The 19,825-nt window shown below is 44.1% G+C and overlaps 1 protein-coding gene across 3 annotated transcripts in view; it reads right to left on the bottom strand.

Moving 5' to 3' along the window:
• The window catches only part of TBC1D4 (TBC1 domain family member 4), a 111,921-nt gene that overhangs the window by 8,458 nt on the left and 83,638 nt on the right, over positions 1 to 19,825 (bottom strand). For 2 of the 3 annotated variants that reach the window (XM_087895545.1, XM_087895546.1), the window contains exons 11-15: positions 12,999 to 13,159; positions 9,870 to 10,079; positions 2,658 to 2,816; positions 1,514 to 1,672; positions 1,030 to 1,274 (exon numbers count right to left, since the gene is read on the bottom strand). In XM_087895545.1, the coding sequence (XP_087751671.1) occupies positions 1,030 to 1,274; positions 1,514 to 1,672; positions 2,658 to 2,816; positions 9,870 to 10,079; positions 12,999 to 13,159 (934 nt within the window). Of the gene's footprint in view, positions 1 to 1,029; positions 1,275 to 1,513; positions 1,673 to 2,657; positions 2,817 to 9,869; positions 10,080 to 12,998; positions 13,160 to 18,836; positions 18,987 to 19,825 lie in introns of all 3 variants that reach the window. The other variant, XM_034416931.3, reaches the window with a different exon arrangement.

Raw genomic sequence — 19,825 nt, 5'->3', positions numbered from 1 at the left:
AGATTGTAGAAAAAATGCTTTTAAAAGTAAAAAAAAAAAAAAGGTGGCCACGCCCACCCAGTCACATTACCCCACCACCACCACCACCAAGCCACACCCTCAGAACCGGTAGTAACAAATTTTATATTTCACCACTGCCTCCAAGGTCCCACCCAACTCTTCTGTTCTGCACTGTTCTGTTTAGGAAGACTGCTATCGTATCACCCCCTAATCCTTCTTATTAGACTAGACATATCCAATTCCTGCAACCGTTCTTCATATGTTTTAGTTTCCAGTCCCTGGAGAAGAGAAGATGCTGAACTGTCTGATGCTCAGACTTATCTGTGTACAGCCATAAAGCTTAGTTGACACTCAAAAAGTGATCACACTTCCTTTTGAGGAAGACAGACTAGCAAGGGCAAGGAAAAGTTTGAGGAAAATTAAGCTGAACACAAGTACTGCAGTGCTTCCAAAGTGATGGGTGTGTTTTAAGAGAAACCAGCAGTGGTACGGATGAGGACAGACAGGACCTATCATGACAAAGCAGCCAGAACTCCAGGTTGTATCATAAGAGCCTTGATAGTACAGTGGTCTACGCACCCTGTTATTAACACAGCTGCCTGCAATTTCTGCTGGTTCGAATCTCTCCAAGGCTCAAGGTTGACTCAGCCTTCCATCCTTTCTAAGGTAGGTGAAATGAGGACCCAGTTTATGGGGGCAGTAAACTGACTTTGTATAAAATATACAAAAGTATGAAGGCTACTGCTGAGCACATTGTAAGCCGCCCTGAGTCTCCGGTGAAGGGCGGCATATAAATCAAATTAAAAAAAAAAAAAAAAAGAAGGGCTCATCCTGAACATTGTAAGTGCCACACAAGAAGAGCAACAGAGAATCAACTGGCATTACATCTTTCTTGAGGTTACTCTCACCTATCCAGCTAGCACTGCAGTCTTCCTTCTGCAGTGGGAATTATAGAGGTTCTGCAGAAAACCGATTGAAGGAGGACATCCATTTTCACTCTTTTTTTCCCCCTTCCTTCTCCCCCCTTACCTGCAGTGACATCATGTCGGGCCTGTACTGTTTCCGGAATCCAAGGTCATACATGAGGAATTTCAGCATTTCGAAGGCTTGCTCTTCACTCATGTGGAGGAGCAGCACGCCGGCCACGAAACTGATGCCTTGACAATAGCCCACTTCCTTGTCCAGCAAGGAGTAGGCTTTCAGCAGGTTGAAGAGCGAGAGCTGTCCTGCGCCCAGTTGAGCCGAAAAGTAGGGATGGGTGGGGAAAGTCCTTCCTAGGACAAAACAAGTAGGGGTGAGGTCAGAAGTGAAATCCGGGCTCAGGGAAAGCTCAGGCTGCTTCCTAGAAGAAGAACTCCAGGGAAGGACCATAAATGGAATTGTAACTGAAAACAAACATTAGATCTCTTTGCATGATAATTGGCACCATCAATCAGTGATGCAACTTCACTATTCTGGGGACGCCGTGGGACCCCTCAGCCCAGAGCATCCGGCAGCCGAGTAGCATCCTCACCCAGGTCCACCAGGATGGCATGTTGCTGCGTTGTCAGCTGCTTCAAGAGATCTTTGTAGGAGATGTCGGGAGGCTGTTGCTTATTTGGGAGCCGGTGTCTGACACGGTGCTGCACAGCCAGAAACTGCCAAATTTCTCCCCGGCGGCTTTTGGGGACACCTGAACAAAACCGTGAAGAATGGAAAGGGAGTGAGAGACACATTTTTTTCCCCTTGCAATCACACATACATACATAGGGACAACCTTGAGTGCGTGCAACAGCTGAAAATATCTGGCAGTGGTGAAGCTATTTCTGAACTTAAGAAAATAAGTGTTGCCTTTGATTGGCCTTGAGCACTAAGCAGGAATGGACTTTATTAGGATGGTGAGTAGAAGGCAGAGGTATTCTGCCAGGTTAGATATATAGTTGCACCACTGGAGAAATGCAAGAAAAGTATCTCAGGAGAAGGAACAAACATACCCTGTTGGCAAACACCCACCCACAAACACACAAACCCAACCTGGATGTGTTCCTGAAGCACCAGGAATTGACTTCCACTCAAGGACATCTTTCCCTTTTTCTTCCCTCAAGGGCTAAATCAAAACTCAATGCTGTAATCAATCACTAATTAAGTAAAAACACCAGGCAGTAGATGCAAAAGAACACCATTGGGATTTTGAGACAAAGAGGGACTTCCGGTTGATGTCGCGGCGAGAATGGCGGGAAAAGAGCAAGCTCCGCCGAGCCTTGCAAAATCCAGCCGGTAACCACTATTGGGAGACCCTAAGAGGTCATAGCTGCCTTGTAGGGGCGATGAAGGAAGGACCTCACTGACCACGAGGAACTCGCAATTTCCTAGTTAGGTTCAAAGAAAGCTCTCCTGAATGGCAGCAGGGACGATGGCCATTTTTGACAGTCACAAAGCTGGGACAACCGGGACTATAAGATTTGTGCTGGAGCACAAATGGACAGAACACTGAAACTGGGTGAGATAATTACCAACTTTTACTCTAAAGACCTGATTTAAGAGATTTTGAGACGCAGCAAAATTTTTGTGTAATGTTCCTCTCCTGCATGGGTGCCATTTCCCTTGAAGATGCCAAGCCTTAGTTGCGACCCCTTGCCTTTTTCCTGGGCACTAAGTCTGTTGGGCTCAGAACTTACCATCTTTCAGGGTGGTATGAATGTCTTCCACATCACATCTGATCTTGGCTCTGCAATTCAGCAGTTTCTTGTCCCAGATGTTAATGACATCCTTCTGACAGGTTCCAACTTCCTCATAGTCCAGCTTAATTTTCCTGGATTGGAGCTCATCTCTGCTCGCTGCAAGAGAGAAGACTCATGAAGCATCTTCAGATAAGCAGTTAACTTCACCACATTTGGATGTGCATACACTGGATCCCAGAGACACCAACCACAAGAGAGATCCCATTCAATGAAATAGCTATTATGAATCAGTTAAATATTAGATTTTAAAATAAAGTATTTTGGGAGTGACAAATTTTAGATGGAAATGTTGATTGATTTAGAAACAGTTAAGAGAGGAGGAAAATATTCTTTGTCAAGATTATGGATACTAATTGCCATTTAAAAGAGGTACAATATAGATTCAATATAATGGGTCTTAGAAATGAGGAATATATATGAAATATTGATTGTTAAAATGACAAAGATTTGGAATGATGTCTATTTGGAAATAATTGTTTAGAATTTAGTGTGACATAGTGGAATGTTCAAAATCTAAATGTTTAGAATAAGATTTCTTTTTCTTTTTCTTTTTTTTTTCTTTTTAAAAGGTAAATGGATAAAATTTGGAACAAAATTGGTTGAGGGAATGTGAGTAATTGTATTTACTTTATACCGGATCAAATCCTTGCTCTAAAAAGATGTATTTTATGTTTTAAAAAATAAAAAAAACTTTTCAAAAAAAAAAAGAGAGATCCCATTCAATGATTCAGTCCAAAAGTAAGCACAGGATTCTGCTTTTTGCACTAGGCAATACAAATCAAAGCCTTCCCACAATCCAGTTCTTCAACTAACATTTATATTAAATAGCAGAAGATGGTCTTTCTAGGCTGGATGAGATATTTCTTCCACTCAATAATCAGCCTAACGTTCAGTGCTTACTACAGTAGTGGCCAAAATTGTGGAACTCTTGGGAAAAGTGTATTTTCTAAAACTAGCTAATAACACCACTGTTTTTTGGAGTAGTACCATAAAATTATATATCAATGGAAAGATCATTTAATCAAGAATGTAATGCAATAACTTTTATGAAGGATTTGCTATTAGAATAGCAGTTAAAGTATAAAGAAGAAAAGTGAAACAGGTAGAACAAAAACGAGATAAAAATTATCACCATGGAAAAAACGAGATATACAAAAATCATCACCAAGTCAATTAATCCTTAGTTGGGTAACCTTTAGCATGAATTACGGCCTTACAACGTCTTCTCTCGGAGTGAAACAAGTCTTTTAGTTCTGCAGCTGTTCTAATGTGAAACCAAGATTGAATGATGGCTTCTATTAACTGGGTTTTATTGCTGGGTCGCTTCTGACTAACATGTTTCTTTAGTCGGCTCCATAGATTTTCAATTGGGTTAAGAAGGACTGGGCTATTCCCAGGCCATTCCAGCAGTGAAATATGATTATCTTGAAACTCAAAAAAAAAAAAAAAAAAAGTGGTGTTATTAGCCATCAAACCTCAAACTACACTTTTCCCAAAAGATTTCCACAATTTTGGCCACTACTGTAGGTTTTCCACCCTTTGGTTTAATTTCTGTCCACAGGTAAACAGATTGTGCCATACCTGGGAGAGATGTCCCTATCTCAGTGTTGATCGTTCAAGTCCCAGCGAGTCACAAAGAAAAAGGGGACACACACACAACATTTTCAGGACAAAAAGCCTGTTTCCTCCACAATTCAGAATGTCAGTCCCAACTGTCACTTGCAATTGACACAGTCAGTGTGAACTGGGTATAATACTGTCAACAGCAATTTAAAAAGGAAGTATGCAGCTCCTCATATGCCTGATTTCACTACTATTTATTTCAGGCTTTACACTGATATGGGGTACTAAATCCATAAAGTCTAAGACATAACAGCAGCCATTTAGTAATTGCGCAACAGCGAGTGATTTTTGATCTTCTCTTAACCAGGGTTATGCCCATGTTTAACAACATTGCAACAACCTTTTCTGAAGCAGGCAAACTGGATTAGTTTATCCAGAATCGAATCTTCATTCAGAGGAGGGTTGTGTCTTTATTGTCTTCTTTTGCATTTCTACCCACAACTTTTGCATTCCCCTTTCTCTCAGGTTTAATTCCTCAAGGGATCTTCAAGACAATGGCCATGTGCTTCGTATTTTCACGACAAAAAATTAACCGAGGTGCAACCAGCAACTGGGAAGTTGAGCGGAGTTACTACACAATCAAAAATGGCAGAGTGGGCCTTTTGGGGCGGGGGGGTAGGCTGGGGGAAAAGGATTTTGCTTTATCCTTCTGGTCAAATTCACTTTTTATGGCTACATCTAATTGAGAGGTCCAGTAGCAGGACTGAGGGTGAGCACCAGAGGTGGGTTTCAGCAGGTACTGACCAGTTCTGGAGAACCGGTAGCGGAAATTTTGAGTAGTTTGGAGAACTGGTAAATACCACCTCTGACTGGCCCCACCCCGATCTATTCTCTGCCTCCCGAGTCCCAGCTGATTGGGAGGAAATGGGGATTTTGCAGTATCCTTCCCCCTGGAGTGGGGTAGGAATGGAGATTTTGCAGTATCCTTCCCCTGCCACACCCACCAAGCTATGCCCACCAAGCTATGCCCACCAAGCCCTGCCATGCTCACCAATGGTGGGTTGCCCCCGGTTCAGGCCGGTTTGCAAGAACCGGTAGTAAAACTAGCGGCAGGCTCCGCCCACTGACTCAGATGTCATCATAGATCTGTGCATGTGCAGAAGAGCATACGTGCACAATGGGCACAATGCAAACCGATAGTGAAGGTAAGTAGAACCCACCCCTGATGCCCACCAAGCCATGCCATGCCCACCAAGCCATGCCCACAGAACTGATAGTAAAAAAAATTTGAATCCCACCACTGGTGAGCACCTGGGACAGGTGAGATGAGCCAGGTGGTGATAATGGTGGGAAAGGACAGCTGGGCTACCAGAACTCATGCTGTTGCCGCACAGAGTCCCAATATGCTGTATGCCAACTGCCAGGTGGCATTCAGTCCTGAGCAAAAAAAGGGCCATTTATCTGATTTTGTAGGAAACCAACTTTCCAGTTCCTTTAAAATATCTTCTCGATAACGAATGCCTCAATTCAACATGCCTCTAAGAATGCTAATAAGCAGGAAAAGGTGGATATCCTGCCCAACCAAAGGAATTCTAAACCCCGGGTTAATTACAATGTCAGGAAATGTTTTAAGCGTTTATCAACAAAAGGTTAGAGCCTATTTTTTTTCTTTTCAAGGTCATCTTCTGGACTGTTTTTCTTTGTTGGATTTGCTAAACGTGGCATGCTTCTCGTGTTAAATGCAACACCTGAGGGATGCCTGGTGTTAAGGCGGGAGGAGGGCCTTTTTCCATAGCAGAAGGATGGATCTTCAAGCAATTATTTCTCATTACGTGGGATAGATAGTCCAGAATGAGAGAAGGGCTTCCTTATGCACTCTCAGGATCTAAATCGGGATATCATAATTCATTAAGTGGTGCCCAAGAAGCAACTGAGAAGCATGGCAAATCCTTCAGGAAAGCATCTCATGTGGACCCTGTTCCTAACCATGGTCAGACAGACCAGGCAGCTTTGGGGCCCAACTCATTAGACTTTTGAGGAGACCAATAGAGTTCTTGGTTGGTTTTTTCCACCGATGCTTCAGATGTTGACACAACTCGATAATCGAGATCTTTAAAAATTAACAATCAACCTGCCAAGCACCTGAATGCGCAGGTGTAGAGTGTGTCTACGTGCAAACCCAGGCACGGGCCGAAATGGAACAACTCACTGCCGTCAACTCGCTGTGGCCAATTCACCATGGCCAACTAGCTGTGGGACCACTCGCCATGGGCAATTCACTCCGGAACAACTTGCCACGAGACCATTCAACAATTCAATTTAACGATTTAAAATAAATGTAAAAAAATGATTTACACTTTTGTCATTCACATTTCCCTTTGTCCCTCCTTTTGCATCCTTTTTTTTAATGATTTTACGTTACCCTTTCTTTGATATTAGTGTTGACTCTTGTCCCGCAGCGAGTTGTCCTGTGGCGAGTTGGCCACGGCCAGTTGAGGAATGAGATCATTCTTGGCACGTCAGGAATTACTGATCCTGAACTGCCAGCTGAACAGGCTTCAGCTCGGGACATCATGCAGGCCAGTGAAGAAGAGGAGGAGGAGCTGCCTGCTGTAGTGGATCTCAGAGCATGCAGGGCAGAGAAACGGAGGTCTGCCAGATTGCTCAGGAAAAGGCTCCACTCCTCTTGATGAGCTGCACCAGGAGCTATTTAGCACGGCAGGCAGAGGGAGGCATTGCTGGGAGATTGTGTGTGGGTTGTGGCTGCGTGCTCGTTCGTATTTCCTGAGAGTCTGAATTTCTATAACCCGTGAGCTAACATGGATGTACTTTTAAGTTTTGCCTGGAGGAGAGCTTTATGTTCGTTTATAGGACTCACTGTTTGAGTCCTATAGCTTGCTATCTGTGTTATGGACTAATTGGCCATTGCCTGGGGAATTAATCTGGGCTTGCTCATAATTGGCTTCGGTTGGGACAGTTCTAAAGCTGATCTGCGGAGAGGGAAGACTAATAAAACACTCTATAAACCACACCGACGTGTGAGCGTGAGTGAGTGGGGCAGCATACTTACCTTCTGTAAAACAAAGCTTCCTTCAAACTCCTCGATAGCATTAGGAAGAACAGGAAGTGTTAAAAGTTGGTTAATCGATTTCATTAAGGTGGATAAGGTTACAGAAGAAAAGCAGAGATGGGGGAAATTAGAAGAAAAGCAACTTCCAGCTGCAGAAACTTCGTTGTTTTCCCTCTACAGCCCTTGGGTTTGTCCTGCACAGTGGTTGCTAAGGAAACAGCCCCGCCGGCCATCAACAGGACGCTCAAATACCCAGGAGTCAAAATTTCACTCAGCCACAATTCCCAGCGCCCCTCTTGGTTATTTTCTCATTTTCCCCCTTTCACATTCATCACAGCGGAAGAAAATAAATGGCTTCATGCTTTTTAGTTCATAATGCCCGCCGATTAGAACACTCTTCATTCTCCGAATGTATTCTCTGCTTTATTTCCCCCGGACCTCCCTCGACATCAGTTAAATGGTATATCACCCAAATGGTCTTATGCATCACCCAGGCGTTCAAGCGAGATATTAAAGGAGAAATAAAAGGAAACGCCGACCTCTCCAACAGAGGGGAGCCAGAGATGCTATAATCAATCCTGAGTCCTTCGGGAGAAGGGCGGTATATAAATTTAAATATTAAATTAAATTAAATTAACTTGGCCGGGCAGGCAGGAGAGGTAGGAACTACACTTAGGCTAGTGCAAGATCCAATGTCTAGTGAAGAGAAGGACCAGGGGAGACATGATAGCAGTTTTCCAATATTTATGGGGCTGCCACAGAGAAGAGGAAGGGGTCAAGCTATTTTCTAAAGCACCTGTAGGCCAGACAAGGAATAATGGATGGAAACTGACCAAGGAGAGATTTAACCTGGAAATAAGAAGACATTTTATGCCAGTGAGAACAATCAACCAGTGGAACAGAAGTTGCCTTCAGAAGTTGTGGGAGCTTCATCACTTGAGACTTTCAAGAAGAGATTGGACTGCCATTTGTCAGAAATGGTGTAGGGTCTCCCACTTGGGCAGGGGGTTGGACTAGATGACCTACAAAGTCCCTTCCAACTCTGTTAATCTGTTAAAAAAGTGGAACTTTGACATTATCCCACGGTCAGGCTGGGCATGTGCTGAAACACAACTTCTCCAGAGTAACCAATTTGGATTCTGCCTTCTGGGAACATTCTGGGAAAGGTCACCCTCCCATCTGTCCCCTAGAAGGGCTGGCGAGAGTTCAGAGCCCTGCAGTCATCCTGCTTCCATCTCTTCTTCTCCATCTTCGTGTATGAATCTATCAGCAATGGCAACCATCAATTTCCTCCTTCCTTTTGATGACCAAAGTCTAACTTATAATAAACAGATGAAGCAGCTCTAAATCAGAGTTTCCCTGCTGGGGGGTGAGAATGGGGCCAGGGTACAGATGGGGAGTTTCTGGAGACCATGTCCTAAGGAAGGTCAACCTGTATGTGCCAAGAAATGTTCTTGATATCTCCTCACTTCGTTCTAAGCAAAGGAGGTTGAGAAACCTGACCAGAGGTTCTCCCCATCATCGCTCAACATCTTTGGACAGAGAATATTAAGAGCTGTGCTCAAATCACATGGCTGCTGGAACTGGGATTCCTGTCCCTGAAGGAATGAAGAACATCTAAAGCTGTCTCTGATGCTTTCTCGTGTTTGGCACTGATGGCAAAGACCACCAAAGAAGCCACGAGAACCTCTTCTGCCCAGGCTGACGTGCCCAACACTAAACTAAACATCTGATCCACTGAACCATGTTTAGAAATTGTTGTGGGAGGAAGAGGCAAGTGAATAGGCAGGTTTTAGAGGTAGGTAGGTAGGCAGGCAGGCAGGCAGGCAGGCAGGCAGGAAGGAAGGAAGGAAGGAAGGAAGGAAGGAAGGAAGGAAGGAAGGAAGGAAGGAAGGAAGGGTGAAATGCTCCCGGTTCGGACCAGATTGCTTGATCTGGTAGCGATGGCAGTGGGTGGTTTGGAGAACCGATAGCAAAAATCCCTGCCCCCCCCTCCATGTCCAGCTGAGCTGCATGATCATCAGAGACTTTTTTTTTTTTAACTTTTAAAAGCATTTTTTCTACAACCTCTTCGGCCGAAGAGGTTGTAGAAAAAATGTTTTTAAATGTAAAAAAAGAAAAAAAAAGTTGGCCATGCCCACCCAGTCACATTACCCCCCCACCAAGCCACGCCCACAGAACTGGTAGTAACAAATTTTACATTTCGCCACTGGAAGGAAGGAAGGTAGGTCCATCAAGACGGAGAGAATAAATAACAGGGGAAGACTTTTTTTCTTGAACAGAAATATAATTAAGAGGCAATAGGAAAACAAAAGATAATTTTGAGGTGCAGAACTCCTACAGAGGGATCACACCCAGACATACCCAACCGCTATGCTAAAATGGCAAGATGGGTTTGTGATTATTGTAACAACTATTTAATGACTCATTAAAAAAAAGGGGGGGACACTGGAAAGGCCCCAGGAAGTCCTCCATCCCCCTCTGGACCCCCTGGATATCCTACGGCCTGCACCAACCTTCCAGTTTTTGGTTTTCCTTCTCCATCCGAAGGAGAAGGATCTGCTGGTGGATTGCTTTTCTCCACAGGCTCTGCAGCTCCTCCGAGTTCTTCTTCTCTCCGGTCTGGTCTTGGACATCCTCGTTTTGCAAGATGGAAACCAGGGGCATTTCGTCAAAAGACGGTGGAAGCGGCGATAATGGCAGCAGTTCTTTTTCATCACAGCCATCTAGGAAGAACCGTTTGGTTACCCCTGAATTCGGTAAATGCTATCCAGTATCTGTACTTGAGGCCCGCTTTAAGGAAACGCAGCCCAACCCTAACTGTGTATTTTTGATGGTGCCCGATCCACCTTACCTCTGTGTTACCCTTCCCCCATCCCACTCCCTCGACCTACAAATGGTTGGCTGCGAACCCTTCGGTGACCCAAACAAACACCTTTTGCCATTTTAGTTTGTGCTGCAAAGTTCCTAACGCAGTGCAACCTCAGGTTCAGCACTATAAGCGAGGTGATGGCAGATGACGGCCCTTTTATGACTTTTGGACTTCAACTCCCAGAATTCCTGAGTGAGCCATGCTGGCTCAGGAAATCTGGGAGTTGAAGTCCACAAAGTCATAAAGGGACCATGAAACTGATATACTTGAAAGACAAACCAGCAAAACCCTGACCTTTTTCTGTTGTTGAATTTTGTACCTCATCTAATTTTAATATTGACCATGTTATTGTAAGCTAACCAGAGTCATGCTGAGATGGGCAGTAGACAGACAGACAGACAGACAGACAGATGATAGATAGATAGATAGATGATAGATAAATAGGTAGGTAGTAGGTAGGTAGGTAGGATGATAGATAAATAGGTAGTAGGTAGGTAGGTAGACAGACAGACAGACAATAGATAGATGATACATAAATAGGTAGGGAGAGAGGGAGACAGACAGAGAGATAAATAGGGAGAGAGGGAGGGAGGGAGAGAGGGAGGGAGAGAGATAAATAGGGAGAGAGGGAGGGAGGGAGAGAGATAAATAGGGAGAGAGGGGGGAGGGAGGGAGAGAGAGATAAATAGGGAGAGAGGGAGAGAGAGATAAAGAGGGAGGGAGGGAGAGAGGGAGGGAGAGAGAGAGAGAGAGATAAATAGGGAGACAGGGAGGGAGAGAGAGGGAGGGAGGGCAGGGGTGGAGAGACAGAGATAAAACTGTATTCTGTTCAGAAAATAAAACCAAGAAAGAACACATTATTTTTGGATTTCAGATTCTATTATTTTAGATTTATTCTGCTGTTTTGACCCCTTTTCCTTGCCGTGCAGTGCTGGGTCAGCAAGAATGTGTCATTCCCTCACCCTTGGTACCCCTAATGAGTACAGATAGAGCATATAGGCGACACCTTTTAACACCAAACAACACTCATCACATGCGGGATCGTAAAGGGATCCTTATTTAAACCAACAGATCCCAAGTCAACAATACAAAAGGGCTTTTAGAACTCTCTGCCTAAACATCTCCCCAGCAGGATCTTCTGTTTATCATCAATCAGGCTTTGAAGTGGTTGGAAATGAAAGGAAACCGCCCAAACTTCTCACTCCTGGCAAAGGGCCCTTCAGAGGTATGAGCTCATGGGAGACACAGGGCCAAATTAGGAGGCCCTTTCAGTATAGACTCTAAAGCAGCTGTTGGCAGATGTGGTGGGGTCATTATGTTTATGACCACCTGCAGCAGAAACACTGACAGCAGCCATGTTTTTCTTTATTATCCCAGAAAAGGGACAGATGTAAGATCTCTCACACTTTACATCAGGGGTCTCCAGCCTTGGCAACTTTAAGCCTGGTGGACTTCAACTCCCAGAATTCCCCAGCCAGCTTTGCTGGGAGTTGAAGTCTGCCCGGCTTAAAGTTGCCAAGGTTGGAGACTCCACTTTACATTTTGGCAAGAAATATACTGTTTCCCCGAAAATAAGACCCAACCAGAAAATAAGTCCTAATGCGTCTTTTGGAGCAAAAATTAATATAAGATCCGGTCTTATTTTCGGGGAAACACGGTAGAAGAAGCATTAATCCTTTTTCCGAGGATGAATCCAGAAGTAAATCTAAGTTTGGATGATGCTCACAAACTTCCTGCAAAAACTAAAGCTAAATCAACTCCAGGTGCATTCAAGCAGGCATTGTAAGCAGAAATCAGAATACTGATATCACACCTGGAAGAATTTTAGCGTATGCTGGACTTTATTAGGGAAATACCAGAGCTGCAGAGACGTGACTCCTTGTCCGGTCCTTAATTTAGAATCTACTCAAAACTTTATGTTTATGATTGGCAGCTTTGGCATGAAAAGCATCTTGAGAAGAAGACAACATCACAATCTTGAAAGCTGAATTTACATTTCAACTTCTTATCTCTCCTTTGAGATACTTGACGACTGGCACAGAATTGAATTTATTTAATCTAGATTGTCCACCCTGGCAACTTTAAGCAGTGTGAACTTCAACTCCCAGAATTCCCCAGCCAGCATGAAGTACTACAAAGCTTAAAGTTTCCAAGGTTGAGAAACACCGATCTAGATTATTGTTAGGTATTGGAAACTCCCAAATGGATTTGGAAATTTTCATTTTTGAAATTTTAAGTTCAACCAGTCTTAAAGACCATTATCTTTCTCACTTTCAAAGAATATGAAAACACAGGAAGAGAAATTGTGCATTGCTGATCAATAGATCAATATGTCTATCTGTTCTTGAAACCTGGGCATTGCTTACAAAGCTTCTGAGAAGCTGAAAGATTCCATCACCTGCAAACAAACTGGCATCATGGTATTATGGGAGGAAAGAAACCATTCCTCATAATTTCACTATGGTATTGACTAAATGGTCACCTCAGTCAGTCATATACTCAGGTTGACGACTTACACGAAGGCCACCAGATACTCCACATCCTGGAGGCCCTCTAATGAAAGAACACTTTGGGACCAATCCCAAAGGTACTTTTTAAAAAGTCCAGTTGCCTCTTAAAAAAGCACTTTTGGGACAACCATGACCTGGATGACTGAGAATCTCCACAGACACTTTGGAACCTAGATGTGAATCTCCAAGAGATACCCATCTTTAAAAGAGAAAAGGCAACCCAATTTCACTGCCTGAATCATTTTCTCCAAGTAGACACGGACCTTGAAGCTGCATGGCCGAAGGAGACTTCTTCATGGGTGATGCCACCCTTAGGAAGATCCTCTGCCGCCAGGAGATCCGACGGGGGGCCAGGGTGAGACCACCAGCATTTAGAGAGTCGCTGCTGCACACTGAGGAAGTCCTCTTCCTTTTCTCCACATCGCTACAGGAAGGACCAGAAGGAAGAAAACACAACACAGGTCACTAAAAACAGCCCTTCTTGTGAACACTGAGCTGAGGCCCATCCAAAGCCAGCAAGAGCATTTATACACCCAAGATTGCATTCGGTCACAAGGATCGGGGGCAGTCCAGAGATTCCATGGGGGACCTGGCATCACTTCAACCCAAGGACATCTCCAATGGCACATCACAATCACAAGAAAAGCCTAATGCCAACTTGCAAAGACTGCTCTCGAGTTGCCGTAGGCAAGAGGGATGGGAAACCAACAAAGCAACACAACAGCCAAAGACAGGAGCGCATTCCCGATATATCTTTCTCAAGGCTGTCTCCCAGGGTTACCCACAGTGGCCTGAGGGGAGTGATCTTTACAACCCACGAAACTGCCCTGTTGGCGAATGTGATTGATGACACACCCTGGGGGGACAGTCAGAACCCTGACACCTGCTTGGTCGCTTTCTTCACAGCCAAAGAGACCCTTACTACAATTTCATGTACTTGAAGTAAACCAACCTCCCAACCCAGGATTTGATTATTCAGTACTGGAGCTAAAACAGGTTCTATAAATAGGCCTCAAACCAAAACTAAAAAAAGGAAGCAATCTTTAAAAAAAACTAATTGAGTTAAAAAGGAAGAGGAATACATGAGTTTGGGTATTTTTTGTTTTTAAAGAAAGCGGCACTGAAGCATAAAATAGGATCCCCTTTTGGAAGGGGAATTGGTTTCCTCCTACTCAACTGTGGGAAGTGTCTGAACAGACCAGCTTTAACACTTTTGCGGCTCTTTCCATAAAGCAAAACACACTTGTGTTTATTTGCAAAAAGTGAGAGTGACTGTGCTCCCTAACAAAGGTTATGAAAGCTGAGCTGAGAAACATAAACATTTCAAAACCCCCAGAGAAGCCATCAGGGCTGGAGATGGAAGAGATTCAAGGACCTTCCTCTATGGTGCTCCTGGGAGAACTTTTCTGAAGGCCTTTTTCTTTCTTTTCCTCCCTCAAGGGAAAGGCTGGACATGAATAAATAGTTGGTTAAAAATAAAGCAATTAACTATGGCTGAACCGCCATCTTTAAAAATCTCTCTTTCCTGCAGTTACAACAATTTGAAGTCCACCTATTTACAGGTAAAGGTAAAAGTTTCACCTGTCCAGTTGTATCTAAGGAGAGGTGCCCACCTCTGTTTCTTAGCCGAGGGAACCAGTATTGTCTGAAGACAATTTCATTGGTCATGTGGCTTGCATGGCAATGCTGAAGCGCACAGAACGCTGGTACCCTCCCACTGAAATGGTACCTATTTATCTACTCGCATTTGCATGCTTTTGAATTGCTAGGTGGGCAGGAGCTGGGGAATGAAACAGGAGTTCACCCCATTGCATGACGCTCGTGTCTTCAATCCGGACGCCAGCTGACAAGCTCAGTGTCTTTAACCACTGAGCCTTTGAGCCCCCACCAATGATCTAATAAAAGTTTAAATGTTCAACAGCCACAGGAATAGTTTAACAAGAACAATAAGGGGGAGGGGGACCCATAGGCATAGCTCCCCAGTCCTAAAAAGGTTATGAACAGCAAACTTCCAAAAAGGGAATTAACAGTATCAACAATTTGGCTTTAAATTACCCCTGAAGCTATAATTCAAACAAGCATTCAGATAAGCTCTTCTGGAAGTTAAATATGTTTACAGTTTAATCATTCTCATTTTTCCTCCGGCAGTAAAAAAAAAAAAGTCTTAATAGTTTTTAACATAATGCAAAACATTCCTTCCCTTGGGAGCCTGGATCGTGGGTTTTTTTTTTTTTTTAAATCAGTATTAACTCAAACAGCAAAACCATTAATGCGTTATAATAGTAATTACTTCCAAACACAATTTTCTTTGAATACCAGACGGCTCAACATTATTCTTAAGCAAGTGTGTAAGAGGCACAAGGAATTTCCAAAGAATTAGCCCACGATAGAACCCTGGTTTTATTTCAAACAGCTGCAAAACCCTGTTAGGAGTACATAATTCTACACTCAAGGGACAAATTTTGCAGAACTTCGCTATCCAAAATATATAATACTTACGAATCTACTTTCTTCTTTCTGTTTCATGAACCACACTGAGCTTCTCCAAAAAGTGGGTATTCCTACCACCCTCCATTAGGCCTTTGCAGCAACATTCCACGCCCGTCATCCAAAATTACGTTGCCATTATTTTTCTGTGTTCAACAGCAATCCTTCTGATTTGATCCAGCTGACCCAAGAGAATTTTGTTTATGCTGATGCTAATATTTGCATTTTCTACTTGGCCTTTGCTTTCAGTTCAACTTCTCTTTTCTTTGGAAGAAAGGCATTAACTTAAAAGCATCCAAACCATGCTTTAGTCTGCACTCTTTGAAACGAGTCAAAGAACCAAAACACACACAAACATGCGCTGGAGAAAAAACAGCAGGTGAATGTTCGGTCAAGTTGGCAGGAAAGCCATGAAAACATTTCTCCCAAGGCTGCCTAGTTAGTAGCAGTTTCAATTAATTCACCTGGCTGGCTTGAAGATCTCTTTCATCCCCTTTATGTTGGGGGGCGGGGAGGGGGCTCAAAACTTGACAACTGGTGGACTGGTGAACTTCAACTCCCAGAATTCCCCAACCAATGTGACTAGCTGAGGTAATTCTGGGAGTTGAAGTCCACAAGTCAAAGTTTGTCAAGTTTGGAGACCCTTGCCTTACCTTGTTTTAAGCTGTGGTACAATCAGGGGTGAAATGCTACTGGTTTGCACCGGTTCGGGTGAACCAGTAGTAATAAAACCTACTGATTCGGGCAAACTGGTAGTAAAAAAAAAAGCTACCAGTTCGTCCGAAGCAGTATTTCCAATTATCAGCTGTGCTGCACCATTTATATTCACTAGAATCTAAATCGTGCGGCACAGCTGTTTCCTCCCCTCTCACTGTTTTACTTACCTTCAAACGACTCCTTTTTCCGCGCAAAATGTGTGTTTGGTGCACATTGTGCATGCATGTGCGTAGCGCATATTTGGTGTGCGCTGCACATGTGCACACAGTGTGCATTTGGTGCACACTGTCCATGCGTGCGCACTGCGCATCTGGTGCACACCACATATGCAAGGGCAGTGAACCAGTGGCAGGATTTCACCACTGGGTACAATCCCACATGTACATTCTAGGATTGCCCTAAAATGAAGCGGAAAGCATGAACCTTCAGTTCAAAACCTAGATACATCCCAAGCGTTAGTGAGTCCATCTACTCAAGGTGCTTGCAAAATGCAAACGTTGTATTTGTTTTCCCCCGCAGGATGGAAGGCTGTGTGAAAGGTTTTGCCTTGGATATGGGAGAGCTGCTTCAGAAATCATAATTTCCTTAACAACTGTGTTGCTAACCTAGCAACTGCAGTGCTTCGCTTAACAACTGTGTTGCTAACCTAGCAACTGCAGTGCTTCGCTTAACAACTGTGGCAAGAACGGTTGTGAAATGGGGCGAATCTCACTTAACAACCGTCTTGCTTAGCAACGGACATTTTGGCTCAATTGTGGTTGTACTACCTGTACTCCAAATGGCCTGGAAGAGAAAGAATTTTCTACTGGTTTTGATTAAATGATCACCCCAGCAACTTGGTGACAGACAGACGAAGTGTTGGGAACTTTACAAAGGGGAGCCAATCCACAATACGTTCTGACTGCTTCCCCCTGAAATCTGCAGAAACCTTTTTAATGTTCTAGACCAGAAGTCTTCAAACCTGGCAGCTTTAAGACTTGTGGACTTCAACTCCCAGAATTCTCCAGCCAGCTATGCTATGCTGGCTGGAGAATTCTGGGAGTTGAAGTCCACAAGTCTAAAAGCTGCCAGGTTTGAGGACCCCCGTTCTAGACCATCGAAAGGAGGAAAAAAGTAGGTTGGAATGACTGCCTGTGGCTCTCACCTCGATTAAATGAATAAAGTTCATAAGTCTTCGCTTAGACTAATGAGGTAAGGCCCAGTTCAAGAGAAAGTACAATAGATCCAGATACGTTAAAACTTTAATGGTATGGAATTTTTATGGAGTCAAAAACGTTTAGTGCAAAGGTGAAGAGACTGGTTTACATCTAAACTCATAAACTAATATGGCAGATTGAATGCCTGTGTCTTCAATTCTTGTTCCTTGAACTTTGATGTTGACACCATAAAGGTCATTCCACACCCCAGGAATGACACAGAGGCATTAAAAACAAGAGAGCTGGACTCTGCAAATAGCTCAGAGTCACCTTGAACCACGAGATGGGCAGCAAATAAATTTAATTCAATTAACTCAACTTAATAGCTGGGTTCATAAGCAAGACAGTCAAGCCACGCTTTTAAAAAAAGACGGAAGCATCCAACATTATTCCCCAATCAAAACATGCCTGAAATGTCCCACTGTGTTCTGCATGAAGCTAAGCTGGCTGGTTCAAAAGTGCACTGTGAAAATGAGACACTCGGCCCAGAGCGCACACCTACCAGGTGGCTGCAGATGGCTGAAATTGTGCTATTTGCAGTGTTAAAAAAAAAAACAAAAAACCATGCCAAGATTCATCACACTTTGCCACACAGCAAAAAATACCGAAATGCTCGCTTAGTAGAGTGACCACTAAAATGATCAACATTGCCAATGCTTTCCGTACCCCAAGAAAACCCTGAACGGTAAAATCTTTTTTCATTAACCAGCAATAATGTAAACTTAAATTATTTGGGTTGTTTGTTTGTTTTTTTTAAAATCAAATACCTTTTTTTGAAGGTCAGGCAATTTTACAAATTCTGGAAAGTTTATCTTCACTTTTGAGGTTGACTCAGCCTTCTATCTTTCCGAGGTTGGTAAAATGAGGACCCAGATTGTTGGGGGCAATAGTCGGACTCTGTAAACCGCTTACAGAGGGCTGTAAAGCACTGCGGAGCGGTATATACCCTGTTTTCCGAAAAATAAGACATTGGCTGATAATATTGGGCTTTTGAGCGCATGCACTAAAATAAGCCCCCCCCCCAAAAAATAAGCCGTCCCCGAAAATATTTAAATGCATACGCAGCCAGTCCCCGCCATTTCCTCTGGTTAGGGTTAGGGAGACAGAGCTGGAAATCAGGTAAGACGGCAAGAGGAGCCCCGTCTTGCTCCATGCGTCCCAAAATAGTAAGACCTCCCCGAAAATAAGTCCAAGCGCTTATTTCGGGGTTTGAAAAAAATATAAGACAGGGTCTTATTTTCAGGGAAACATGGTAAGTCTAAGTACTATTGATATTAAGCAACATGTGCTTAAATTAGTTGTAGAAAGACTATTAGGAATCCTGCCGAATTGTCTGTCCTGACCCCAAACCTCAAAAGGATTGAAAAATCCTCTCACACTCATCCAGGACAAGAGAGTAAACAAAGGGAGACTTATGGGAAAGCCACAAAGACTTACAGGGTGGCTTTAAAATCTGGGTAACCATGGACACTAGGAAGGAGCCCCGATGTCTCACCCTGTGTGTCGGCAATGTTGATGTGTACCAAAGTGGCATCAGCGTTGATGAGCGGGGCCACGTGAAGCCCAGCCTCTGCCTGCAGCGCTGAAGATGTGCACCAGGCAGGGATGCTCATGAGATGCGTCCTAAGCAGCCAGTGAGGCTCTGGCAAGCCAGACGGGTGGAAATGCGGCAGGGCAGGCGGGCAGGAACAGCGTTCTCACCTCCTGGGGGGATCACCTTCAGGCGGAGAAGCCGGTTTCCCAGAGCTCTGGTACAAGCTTTTCAGGAAAGAAGGGGCAGAGAAAGAAGATGGGAGACTGGGCGGCACCGAAGACTCACTCTCGCTGCGGGTACGTCGGGCAACTGCCAGCCTGGCAGCAGGCAATAAGAAAAAGGAGAGCAGTAAGTTCTAGTCCAGCCTTTAAGAGAGGCCCAACTTCTCATCTATGTCCACTGCACAAAAGGCCAGAGTTAACCAGAGTTGCAACTGGGTGTTGTCAACGAAACAGATTTGCGAATGAGGTCTAGGACAACTCTCCACAGCCAACTCGCTGCAGTCAACACACCGTGGCCCTCTTGCCATGGGACCAGTCGCCAGGGGCCAACTCGCTGCAGGACAATTCGACACTGCAGGACAATTCGTTTCTTGCACTTACTTTTATTATTGGTGACCACATTTTCGTTGAAATCATTGACGCTTGTATTTTTGGGTGGACTTTATTCTATTATTATTATTAGCCACGGTTCTATTGAAATTAATTTAATTTTTCTATTTATAAAGGAGAATATTTGTAGCTCAGGGTTGAAGTGAGGGGTCCTTGGCGCTCTCTGAGCTTGCCTGTTTTCTTGTAGATGTTTCATTACTCAAACGAGGCAATATCTTCAGTGCTAGAAGGAGTGGGATTTGTAAAGAGGAGGAGGAGGAGGAGGAGGAGGAGGAGGAGGAGGAGGAGGAAGAGGAGGAGGAGGAGGAGGAGGAGGAGGAGGAGGAGGAGGAGGAGGAGGAGGAGGAGGAGAGGGGACTGTAGGATCATTGGTGCTCTCTGAGCTTGGTTGTTTTCTTGCAGATGTTTCATTACCCAAACTAGGTAATATCTTCAGTGCTAGAAGGAGTGGGGTTTGCAGAGAGGAGGAGGAGGAGGAGGAGGAGGAGGAGGAGGAGGAGGAGGAGGAGGAGGAGGAGGAGGAGGAGGAGGAGGAGGAGGAAAGG

Source organism: Pantherophis guttatus, chromosome 5 (assembly GCF_059756535.1).
Source record: "Pantherophis guttatus breed Tessera chromosome 5, ASM5975653v1, whole genome shotgun sequence".
In the NCBI taxonomy this organism is placed as follows: Eukaryota; Metazoa; Chordata; class Lepidosauria; order Squamata; family Colubridae; genus Pantherophis; species Pantherophis guttatus.
This window is presented reverse-complemented; position numbering and strand designations above follow the sequence as displayed.